The 12,381-nt window shown below is 35.2% G+C and overlaps 1 protein-coding gene across 3 annotated transcripts in view; it reads left to right on the forward strand.

Moving 5' to 3' along the window:
• Positions 1–12,381, forward strand: part of LOC144964930 (uncharacterized) — a 163,990-nt gene that overhangs the window by 85,514 nt on the left and 66,095 nt on the right. For all 3 annotated transcript variants that reach the window (XM_078899728.1, XM_078899726.1, XM_078899727.1), the window contains 13 exons: positions 1,235–1,352; positions 2,448–2,671; positions 3,136–3,397; positions 4,071–4,454; positions 4,801–5,015; positions 5,500–5,733; positions 6,423–6,674; positions 7,341–7,475; positions 8,191–8,514; positions 8,821–8,988; positions 9,979–10,089; positions 10,768–10,953; positions 11,746–11,961. In XM_078899728.1, the coding sequence (XP_078755854.1) occupies positions 1,235–1,352; positions 2,448–2,671; positions 3,136–3,397; positions 4,071–4,454; positions 4,801–5,015; positions 5,500–5,733; positions 6,423–6,674; positions 7,341–7,475; positions 8,191–8,514; positions 8,821–8,988; positions 9,979–10,089; positions 10,768–10,953; positions 11,746–11,961 (2,829 nt within the window). The remainder of the gene's footprint in view (positions 1–1,234; positions 1,353–2,447; positions 2,672–3,135; positions 3,398–4,070; positions 4,455–4,800; positions 5,016–5,499; positions 5,734–6,422; positions 6,675–7,340; positions 7,476–8,190; positions 8,515–8,820; positions 8,989–9,978; positions 10,090–10,767; positions 10,954–11,745; positions 11,962–12,381) is intronic.

Here is a 12,381-nt window from a genome sequence, read left to right on the forward strand (position 1 = left end):
CTTGGAAAAGGCTCTTTATTCACTTTCTCTCACCATACTCAGGTGAAAAATGAGTACCTGGCTGTTAACAGCGTTGTCTCTGTCCGGAAAAAATCACAATATTGCGTAACAGGCGTCTTGTCTCGTCTTATCTGTTAAGGCTGATGTTTGCTGGGGACAAGCACATTGAGCTCGTTTAGCGGATATTACCCAGTATAAATGCTCTTGTATTTTGTTAGTTTTTAATGGTTGAGAATGAATAAACAGTTTTTGACTTTAATTGGATTTTCGGACAGAGGTTACGTAATATTAAATAATTGGTAAAAAACTATATTTTAACACTCAAAATGTACAATTCCCCATAAAATCATCGTTAAAGTCAGTAAATATTAAAATATGAGAAAAGTAAATATAATTTTCAAGTAAGTCAAGAATAAAAGTAGGTTTTAGTTTTAAAGTATCAACAAAACAAGTTAAAATCACATTGTTGCGTATTATCCCTTTTGTCTTTATTATTTAAGTGACATAAAAAATTATGGTGACCCTACTCCACACATGTTCATTCTGTGCTGAGCATGGAAATTTATTTTAAAAGGTGAAGGTCAGAAGTCATTAATTCAATACAACTCTCTTTCGTGCAGAGTACAGAAAAATCATTTTAAAAGATGAAGGTCAGAAGTCATTAATTTTGCGATAAATGACTGCTTTTGTTGACCTTCGATTTAAATTGTTTAAGCCAATAACACAATTATGTCACAAACGGTCATGAATGCATTTTTAGCTTGACTCGTTTATTCCTATTAGAGAATACAAAAGGGGTGTTATAATTAAAAAAAATTATCATCACATGAAGATGAGACAGTTGGAATTTAGATATAAGGCAAGACTTGTAGCATCATTTTCGTACAAAGAGAACGTGGCTTTACATCAAGGAGACATCCAAAATTAATGGCCATCTCTGATAGGATGAGCAGAATGTGTATTGACTTGACCCTTTGAGTTTAATTTTGATCTCTTTGTGAGTTTAAGACTTCAAACACCTACACCACTTCGATGTCATCTGTCAAATTATTTTTAGGAATTATTGATAGCTTTTTTTTTTTTGACTTTAGCTTTATGAACGTTCCATGTTTTTTTGTCATTTCCGTCATTGAATTATACAGCCAACAATGATCGTATCGACTGAAAACTCACCAGTAGCCAGTAGGTGTACTTATGCAATGACAAACAAATGTTTTTATTTCATTCTCAATAGGTGTTAATACAGCCACTCCTTCAGGCAATCACACAGGAGTTGGTGGCATTTGCCCGATTGGTTACTACTGCCCCACTGGAACTACTAATCCTCTACCTTGCCCTGCTGGAAAATACAGGTACATAACAATTAGAGCTACTTTTGATTTTTCCTCATTTAAAAAAAAAAAGGTTTAACTCTCTCCTTACCAGCTATTTTCAGAATTCACTCCCACCCAACACAAGTAGACTTTTCTTACTCAAACGACAAAAAGTAACACGTGAGCTCTACAACACAGTGTTTAGTATTTATAGCTGTAATCAAAGCATTTCTTTAAATTTTGTGATGTACAAGAGAAATCAGAATGAGAAAATTGTCTGTTGCATCGTAACAAATGTGACGATTTTTCTATGGGTGGTAAGGAGAGGGTTAAGGAATTTAATCAAATATTGTTTATGTTTTTGTTTTTTTTTTAAGTTCTTCATCCTTCACCTTTTTCATATTAATTGACTAACCCAGTTGGATTGAGTTTTACAATCATTATCATGGAGTTTGATTTTATACTCGTTTCTGTAGCTTGAAACTGACAATAGCAATTGCTCACTATCCTTTAGATAGGATGCTAGTCTATTGCAAATACTTTCCACTAGATCTTACAGACCCAGCTACTCAGTCACTGCTGGGTGGATAGAAATATATCTTGACCTCACCCAGGATCAATCCTGGTCACATTGTGTGTGAAGCGAGTGCTCTACCAACCGTTAGTATGTCGTTGGCAATTTGATTTTGTCATATATATATTGAACAATGCGAGCCCATCGTCTCTGTATAGTCCAATGTTTATTCTTCATCATCACAAAACCAAACATGGCAACACTCAACAGAAGAAACGAACAAATATCTTCATGCAGACACAGAAACAAACACCTTTTATGTAATTACAAACCACCATAATCGCGAAGCCGGAATAGCATGTTAAACACAACACTCTACTTTCACTTTCACTTCCTGATGAGAGCGTGGTTATAAAACAATATTGTAGAAGTTGATCATAATTATAATTGAAATATTTATATATATATATATATATATATATATATATATATATATATATATATATATATATATATATATATATATATATATATATATATATATATATATATATATATATAAGCAAACAAATCTCAAAAATGAAATAATATATAAACTTATACAATTTTCCATCTTTCAGCGACAGTCCCCAACAGTCTGTTTGCACTGATTGTCCAGCAGGTTATTTCTGTGTAGAGAACTCTACAGAGTTTTCCAGTCAAGTGTGTCCTGCGGGGTATTATTGTCCTCTCGGAACAACCAATCCATACCAATACCCCTGTCTCAAGGGGACTTACAACCCTGTGAATGGCAGTCAAGATGATGGCGATTGTCTTCCTTGCCCTGCTGGAGAGTATTGTGAAAGTAAGAGCTGGTTTTATCATGATTTTAGTTTGTATGTTTGCTTGTTTGTTGAGAACAACTGTGATTGATATGAGATTCAGAATGTCATTTCATTTCCCTTTCTTCTTCTTCTTCTTCTTCTTCTTCTTCTTCTTCTTCTTCTTCTTCTTCTTCTTCTTCTTCTTCTTCTTCTTCTTCTTCTTCTTCTTCTTCTTCTTCTTCTCCTCCCCCTCTTTGAATTAAGTGAACATCACTGTCAATGATGCATTTATCCAAAAGAAAAATTATTGTCCCCTCATAGTTGTCTGTGGTGCATCTTTAAAGTTGTGGTTATTGTTATTATAATTAAAAGTTGAAAAATAATTAAAGCAGTATTCAAGATTTTGATCAATATCATCAGATTTCATCGCTTAGGGTTGTATTATATTATAAACCTTCAAAGATATTATGGCTAATGGTCTATTGAAATGTTTATCTATCTTCAGCGGATGGTCTCTCAGATCCCTCAGGAAATTGTTCTGCTGGTTGGTATTGTACAGGAGGATCCTACATGAGTAAGCCAACATTCGGTGACAACTCAACTGCCAACATTTCGTCTTGTTCCTGTCCACTTGCCAACTATACAGGAGGCCAGTGCTGGCCAGGCACCTATTGTCCACTGGGAACGTATTATCCTTTGGACTGTATAGCAGGCCAATACTGTAGTGCAGCTGGATTAGAATTGCCTGAAGGATTTTGTGATGCTGGGTGAGGAAATGACTTTTGAATGATGTCCCATTGTCTTTTATTCTTCATTGTCATTATTATTATTACTTTTATTATTATTATTATTATTATTATTATTATTATTATTATTATAATTATTATTATTATTATCATCATCATCATCATCATCATCATCATCATCATCATCATCATTATCATAATCACCATTTTCAACATTATAATAAAAAACCACAATTTTTATCTTTTCTGATGTTGATATGACCTAAAAGTGTCTCAAGCGAAGAAACACATCCTTAAGTTGTATTATACATTTTCTCTTTATTACCTTCTTCTTCATCTGTGTACATAAAACTCTTGTTCTCTGTCCTAAAGACCAAAGAGTAAATCAAGACAATTAATTAAGACAAACATAAAAAAATAATATTCCCGTATTTCATGGTCTGTTCTGAGCAAGAAGCATATATTTCAATTTTTCTTTATCTACAAGTAAATAAATATTTGCTCGTTTATACCAAACCATTTACTTCTTTTAATATAAAAATGTTAAGTATTTTAATGGAAAATTTGTTATCATTGCCTAAATCGATCAGCTCATAAAAAAAAAAAGAAAAATATAATCAAAATTTTATTGATTATTACCCTTTAGGTTCTGTTGTCCAAGATAATAAAAATGTTATTGATTATTACCCTTTAGGTTCTATTGTCCGGGCGGTGACATTCGACCTGACCCACCAACCACAGAATGCCCGGCAGGTCATTACTGTGAGAAGGGATCACCCACACCGACCCCATGCCCAGCCGGTACCTTCAGCAATACACCTGGCAACATTAACCTGACAGATTGCAATGCCTGCACACCAGGATACTACTGTGCTGGTACAGGAAATACCAACTACACTGGTCAATGTGACGCAGGCTTTTACTGCCCAGCCGGTCAACAGAGTTCAAGCCCTGCTGAATTCAATTGCACTGTGGGTCATTATTGTGAAAAGGGAAGTGCTATACCTCTTGTGTGTCTTGCAGGATTCTACCAGGACCAAGAAGGACAAAGTGTCTGTAAAGACTGCCCTCCTGGAAGGTAGAGTTTGTGTTCTTATGCTCATAACACATTATATGTTTTTCCTGCAATATATTTTTATTCAAATGAAAAATTAGACTTGTGATGGTCGCCAGGGTCGCCATTTTGATATTTTGTAATAATGCCAAATCTCAAAAAAAAAAAGAAAAAGAAATGCTTTAAAAAAATCATCAAACAATTACTTTTGCATAAATATATTTTCAAAAAATTATTCTCCCAAGGCATGTGTACAATTTATAGACAAATTAGGACAAAATGCATTCAACTTTCTTGCATTTTTTGCAAGAACCATCTGGTGACTTTGGTCAAAACATGTAACAATTGACAAAAATTACTATTTTTTCAGTTACTGTGACCCAGTTGAAGTGTCCAGTTTGTCAGGGAACCCTGACGAAGGAGTGACCATTCCAGCTGATTGTCCAGCAGGATATTACTGTCCTCAAAATACTGGAGCTAAAACCAGTCATCCATGTCCTTCAGGGAAATTCAGCAACAACACTCAGCTTCAGACATCAAGCGAATGCCTCATGTGCACTGGTGGCTTCTTCTGTGACACCACTGGTATGTTTGATTAATCATTATATTATTATATGTGCAATAAATGCTATTACTATTATGTTCTCATATAGTGTAAACGAGACAATATGAAAACTGGCTTTCTTTAGATTTAAATTATGATGACACTACATATATTGTATTGACCATCAATTGGTATTGGATATTGCGCATTCTTTCTGACATTCTTTCCCATTACAGCAATAAACGAATGAAGAAAGTTTACAATCAACAGATTCTTAATCACATGATATGTTTTTTAAAATAAAAAATGCTTATTGTTATATTTTTGATTTTTTTAAAATTGAAACTTGGTGCTTGTAATCAGGTGAAATTTAAGTATACAGATATGCAACATGTTCAATGTCTGACATCCTTTTTCTAGGATGAATGATTTGATAGATATTTGCCAAATCATTTTAGTAATTAGAATGATTTATGTTTTCTTTGTTTCATCTTAATGTGTTCTATGCTTGCTTTACCCCATCAGGACTAACGGAGCCTGTAGACCAGTGTGATGCCGGATATGTTTGCGTAAGTGGAGCCAATTCCTCAAGACCCACTGATGGTGTCACTGGCTATGAATGTCAACCTGGCTATTACTGTCCAAAGGGATCAGATCAGGGAACCAAATGTCCTGCCACAACTTTCAGTAATGGTCTGGGACTAGAAAATGTCACAGAATGCCAGCAGTGTTCTCCAGGAATGTACTGCGATATTGATGGTAAGAACAAAGTCAGAAAAAATAACACCTTTTAATGGATTTATGTTTTAAAGTGTGCTTTAATTAAATATTTTATTATTTGATAGAAAGAGTGGCAGAAAAGGAGTGAAATTAGAATTTGATATAAAGAGTGGCAGAAAAGGAGTGAAATTAGAATTTGATAGAAAGAGTGGCAGAAAAGGAGTGAAATGAAAATTTGATAGAAAGAGTGACAGGAAAGGAGTGAAATTAAAATTTGATAGAAAGAATGGCAGAAAAGGAGTGAAATGAAAATTTGATAGAAAGAGTGACAGGAAAGGAGTGAAATTAAAATTTGATAGAAAGAATGGCAGAAAAGGAGTGAAATTAAATGACAAAGCAAGTGTGTATTAAAAGATGATGACCTTTAGTAAATCTGATATGGATTAACTTAACATATAATCCATACATATCAATCTGTTTAATTATTTTGGTTAATCTCCTCATATCTATCAAGCTTTTTTTATCAAAATTATTATTTACTGTTCATGAATCTCTATAGATAGTTTCTTAACCCAAGTCTATCCAAGTCAACCCTCTGTTTTCATAATAACTGGCTAAAAATGACGACAGCAAAGTTTTATTCAAATTTTATATTTGACATTTTTTTAAGAGCTAAGATAAGAAAAGATTAAATTTATTTATCAATTTATGGAAATCTTCTTATACAGGCCTGACAGAACCAGCTGGCAACTGTACTCCAGGACATTTCTGTACTCTTGGGTCAAATACTGCTAGCCCTGTCAGTGAGACCTTCGGCGATTACTGTCCCAGCGGCCATTACTGTCCAGAGGGCACGGGCACTCCCTTCCCCTGCCCAGCAGGTACTTACCAGCCGGATACTGGAAGGGGTTCTGACCTTACCTGCTTGAATTGTCCAGGTGGAAAGTACTGCCCGTCTCTTGGGCTCTCAAATTATACTGGTAAGGATTGCTCTCCTGTGTTGAAAATGTGTAAACTTTTGAATTCATTTAAGCTAGTGGAATAATAAATTTAGTGGCAATTGCTTTCGTGAAACCTATTTTCTCTCCTTGCATTTGTGTGTTGAAAGTTTGTAAATGTTTAAATGCATGATTAGGATGATAATATATTCAGACCATAAATAAATAGACAAAAATTGCAATCACCATCATCAGTATTGAGCAGCTATGTGGTCTTGTGGTATGACACTCGCCTTTGGATCAGAAGGTCCTGGGTTTGAGTCCGGCCCTGAGCAGCACATGGTTCAGTCCTTGGAAAAGAGTCTTTACTCAAATTCTCTCACCATATTCAGGTGTAAAATGAGTACCTTGTCCTTCACAGCATTGTCTCTGTTTGAAAAAAAAGTGTAATCTCACCTCTCGTCCTTCGTGTTAAATGTTGCTATTGGCTAGTGATCCCTTGTAAAGCACTCTGGGTGTGTTTAGTGAATATTGCGCTATATATTTGCATAAAGTTTTATGTCCAATTTATATTAATAACGAACAACGCTTTTTCTCGTACAGCTAAATCATGAAACTTCAATCTGGATTAACATATGAGTTAGATAAACTTCTGTTTACTCAACACAGATATTATACTATTCATAATTTGTCTATTTCAACCTGCAGGTGATTGTGACCCTGGCTACTACTGTCTTGGATCTTCCAACACCAGCACTCCCACAGATGCAGTCATGGGTGACTTGTGTCCTGCCGGATTCTATTGCCCTGAAGGGTCTCAGGACCCTGTGCCATGTGATGATGGTATGTGTTACTTGCTTTTTAGATAAAGGAATGAATGGATAAATATACAGTTAAATTTCCCTATATGATGGATGAAGTGATATTAAGCTGCTAGAAGCTGTGGACTGTAAAAAGTATTAAACAAAAATGAATATAGCAGCTTCATGAAGAACAAAATACAAAGCACGGAACGTTTTAGGCTCAAAACCCCTCTTCAGATATCCGGGAAAAGACCCCAATAAAAATATAAATACATTACTAACAGAGAAGATTGACGGTGCCATTTATGCTTTCATTTTTCTTTTGGGGGGGGGGGGGGGGGTTGTTGGCTGAAGAAGGGTTTTTTATGCCAAACTTGATGGGCTTCACAATGTTAATTTAAGTCATCAAGCAGTGGCACTAAAAGGGAACGTAAAGCTGTAAAAGTGAGTATCCATGGAAAGTGAGATAGAGAGAGAAGAGAGAGAGAGAGAGAGAGAGAGAGAGAGAGAGAGAGAGAGAGAGAGAGAGAGAGAGAGAGAGAGAGACAGAGACACTAAAAACTGTTCTCTGTTATTTTTTTTTTTCAAGGCAACAATTTTCCCCCAATGTGAAGCCCTCGAATTATATGGAATCTCTTGATCAAAGACCAGCAAATAGTCTTTAAACATGCACCAATTTCTCTACCAAGTTATATATATAAATATTCTGCTTCAACCAATGTTTGTAATTTTTTTATCTTGACTTTATTGTTCAGGAACATACATGAATCACACTCAAGCCAGCGTCTGTGACCCATGTCCACCAAGATATTATTGTGTGAACAAAGACAGAGCTGACCCATGCCCCGTAGGTCGATATTGTGAAGGAAACACTGGATTCAACATGTCATTGTGCCCAGCCGGCACTTACGGACCAGTTGAAATGTTGGCATTAGAATCAGAATGTACTCAGTGTGATGGAGGAAAGTATTGCGGAACTGCTGGACTCTACAATGTGAGTGGATCATGTGATCCAGGATATTTCTGTAGCAGTGGAGTGGATACTAAGACTCCTAATGGAGCTCATTCTGGACTTGGAGGTAAGGGCATGGTCTAAAATGTGAATGAAAAAAAAATTGAAATTAATATATAAACATGAAAATATAATTGGACCGTCAAAACATTTTTAGAAATATACAATACTTTCTACCCTCCCCCCCCCCCCCCCCCCCCCCCCCCAAAAAAAAAAAGAGAAAATAATAATAAATAAATAAATAATCCAGAAAAGTGATGGAAATTCCACAAAAACATCAAAAATACATGAAAGTGACTACTGAATCTTAATTCCTCCAATCAGTAGCTCATTTTGGTTTCTCTGATTTTGTTTGATGTTTTGTATTTTTAAGGTGACTGTCCCATCGGCCACTATTGTCCTGAGGGTACCGCTGATCCTATCGGCTGTCCAGCAGGCCAGTATAATGATCTGACCAATCAGGCAACTTGTAAGACATGTGAGCCAGGATACTATTGCCTGGCAAATTCGACTACTCACATTGACACGCCTTGTCCTAAAGGTAAAATAGAATTATTGGTTTTAGTATTGTATCCATATATCAACTGCTAACATTTAGCTGGGTTTTTTTTTCTTTATTTAATCCATTTATAGATAATATGATATGGTATCCATATATCAACTGCTAACATTTAGCTGGGTTTTTTTTTCTTTATTTAATCCATTTATAGATAATATGATATGATATAATATAATATGTTAATTCTTAAGGATTTTTTGGGAGCTATCTCTAAAAAAGACTTAGATAAGCTTGGCATCAGCCACAATGCAACTCCATAAAAGTGTGATAGGGGCTGACTCAGTTTCTTGCTCGAGAAAAAAAACCCCAAAAAAGTTGCCAACAGTGGAGGCTTGAAACGGGGTCGCCAGATAGAATTGCAATGCTTTATCCACTTAGTCATCTCCCCCCAAATGCAAATGTGCCATATTTGAAATTCACTTATGACATTATTTATTGAATGATTGCTGGCAAAGAAATGTTTTAATCAAAGATTTTGATGTATCCTCTCAACATGGTATTATATGGTTTAGATTTTTTTATAATACTTACACTATCACAAGTGGTTTCTTAGAAGGATGTTAAGAATCTCATCGACAGAGAAGAAAACTAATGAAGAAGTATTAGAGCAAGCTGAAACTAAAAGGTTATTTATTCGTACAATAAGAAAAAGAGCACCTAAATCGACATAAATGTATTGAATATCTTGCTCTCACAGGAAAGATAGAAGGTAAAAAGAGTAAAGGTAGACCAAGAAAAACATATTTGAATAAGAAAGAGAAGAGTAATATTAGTTTTCTGAGGTTATCTGATCAGAGAGATGAATGGCGTACCATGATCCCCGATGTCTGGCACAGACTTAGTACTTGAAGAAGAAGAAGAAGATCACAAGTTAAAGACCACGTCCATGTGTCTATTTGGTTCCTATTTATTTATAGAATAATGATTGTGAACCGTTAAGAATTACTAATGACTATGAACGTCTATTTGCAGGAGCTTATTGCCCGTCAGGCACAGAATTCGCCCATCAGTTTGACTGCCCATCTGGAACTTACAACAACCAGACCCAGACAGATGATATGTATGATTGTCTCCCTTGCCCAGGTAAGTAGAAAACCAAAAAGAACCATCAAATTTTCAAAGTATTTAATATTAATAATAATAATAATTATTATTATTATTGTTATTATAATTATAAATATAATTATAATAATAGTAATAATAATATTGATGTGGTGATGATGATAATAATAGTAACAATAATAATAATAATAATAATAATAATAATAATAATAATAATAATAATAATAATAATAATAATAATAATGATAATAATAATAATAATATTAATAATAATAATAATAATAATAATAGTAATAATAATAATGATGATGATGATGATGATGATGACTCTCAATGATTAATATTTGAATTGATTTTTGTTTTGATTATGATTAGATTGTTATGATAAAATTTTCTGAAGTATTTGTTCTTTTATGTTGGTTTTGATTAAATGAACAATTAATTAAATGAACAATTAATTAAGTAAGAGTGTTACTTTTTCCTAAAGGAAGAGATGGTTGGGGTTGGTTTTTGTTGGCGGTGGTGTTGTTTATGTTGTTTTTTCAATGTTGCTGTTCTGGTTGCTTTTGTTGTCATTATTGCTTTAGTTGTTGTTGTTGTTATCATTGTTGTTTTTGTTGTAGTTGGGTTTTTAAAAACAATTATTTGTCTTGATGAAAATTAAATTAAATCATCTATACGATTCTCCTCTAATGACAGGTGGAGAGTACTGTGCTGGCCCGGGTCTTGCAGAACCCACAGGTAACTGTGCTGCTGGTTGGTACTGCAGCGGTGGTGCCTTCACAAACAAGCCCTCTGTTATTAATAACGTGACTGGAGTGGACAGTCTCAACACAACCTGTCCTGCTTACTCACTCAATTACACAGGGGACGTATGCCAACCTGGTATGTCATGAGATTTGAGGCAAAATAAAATTCTGGTGGTTTTGAATCGTTCATCTTAGATAGATTTTAGCCCTCTTCTACTTCTCCTTCTCTTCGTCCTACTCATCCTCCTCCTTCTCTTCCTCATCATTCTCCTCTCACCTCAACCCTCTCCTTTCTCCTCCTCTTCCATCCCCTCCTCCCTCTGCTCTTCTTTCTCCTCTTCCACAATGAATGACGTGGTCTCCCTGTACACTCGTTGGAAAGGGGTACTTGAAATTAGCTTAAATTTGTCGAATGCGTTTGGTCTATTGTCTTTGGGCACTTTTCTACTCACTTAATGTACTGTATATAGAAATTACAAACTTTACTTCATTAGGGGTCATAGCATCTATGCTACTCTAACAAACATTCAGTGACTTCATATTCTAAAGCACTACCCAGTCAGTTTTATTTCTACCATCATCATCATCATCATCATCATCATCATCATCATCAACAACAACAACAACAACATCATCATCATCACCACCATCAACAACAACAACAATAATATCATCATCAACAACAACAACAACAACAATATCATCATCATCGTCATCATCATCACCATCATCATCATCATCATCATCATCAGTTCTGTGGTAACCCCAAGTATGGGACCAGTCCACAGTTCTCATAGGTTTTAAATTTCATGCTAGTGACAGACTTTTATAATTTGTCCAAACGTATCGTTAGAAGCTGTACCATTTTTTAAAATCAGAAAAAAAAATTAATGCAAATGCAATCCCGTTTTTAACTGCCATCCATCAGGCTACTATTGTCCAGAGGGCAGTGACCACCCAATGCCGTGCCCACTTGGTCAGTACTGTGCCAGCTACAGTCTTCCTTCCCCGACGGGTGACTGTAACGAGGGATACTTCTGTAATGGCAATTCATCAGTACCCAACCCACAGCCGTGTAGCAAGGGACATTACTGTCCTCAGGGAACTCAACAGGAAGTGGCATGTGCACCTGGAACATTCTCAGGTAATTTTGTTGTTTGTAGCTTTAGGCAAAATCTAGCAAAGGAGAATAACACTTTGGGGGGGGGGGAATAATTGACAAGTTGTGGAAATACTAGTTATGCCATTTTTCTGTTCTTAGTAATCCAAAATTATGTTTGTTTAAAGGAAATTAGTGATTAATTTTTGAGAGTTGTAAGAGAGATGTATAGGCTTGTAATTCAGAATGGTTCAAATGGAAGGTCTTCATTTTTTTTAATGGTTCATTTGTAGGTTCTTCAGTCTTTTTTATATTAGTAATATAGTGGATAGGGTGTTGATTTATACATACAATCAACCTTGGTTTGAGTCCTCCATCCCTTCAACGAGCTCCAGATCACCCTTGTGATGGGCAAGCAGTTAGGACTAATTAAATATTATAAAACCCACTTTCTGATATGCCAGG

Source organism: Berghia stephanieae, chromosome 2, assembly GCF_034508935.2.
Source record: "Berghia stephanieae isolate SIO BIC M18660-M18661 chromosome 2, UCSD_Bste_1.3, whole genome shotgun sequence".
Classification (NCBI taxonomy): Eukaryota; Metazoa; Mollusca; class Gastropoda; order Nudibranchia; family Aeolidiidae; genus Berghia; species Berghia stephanieae.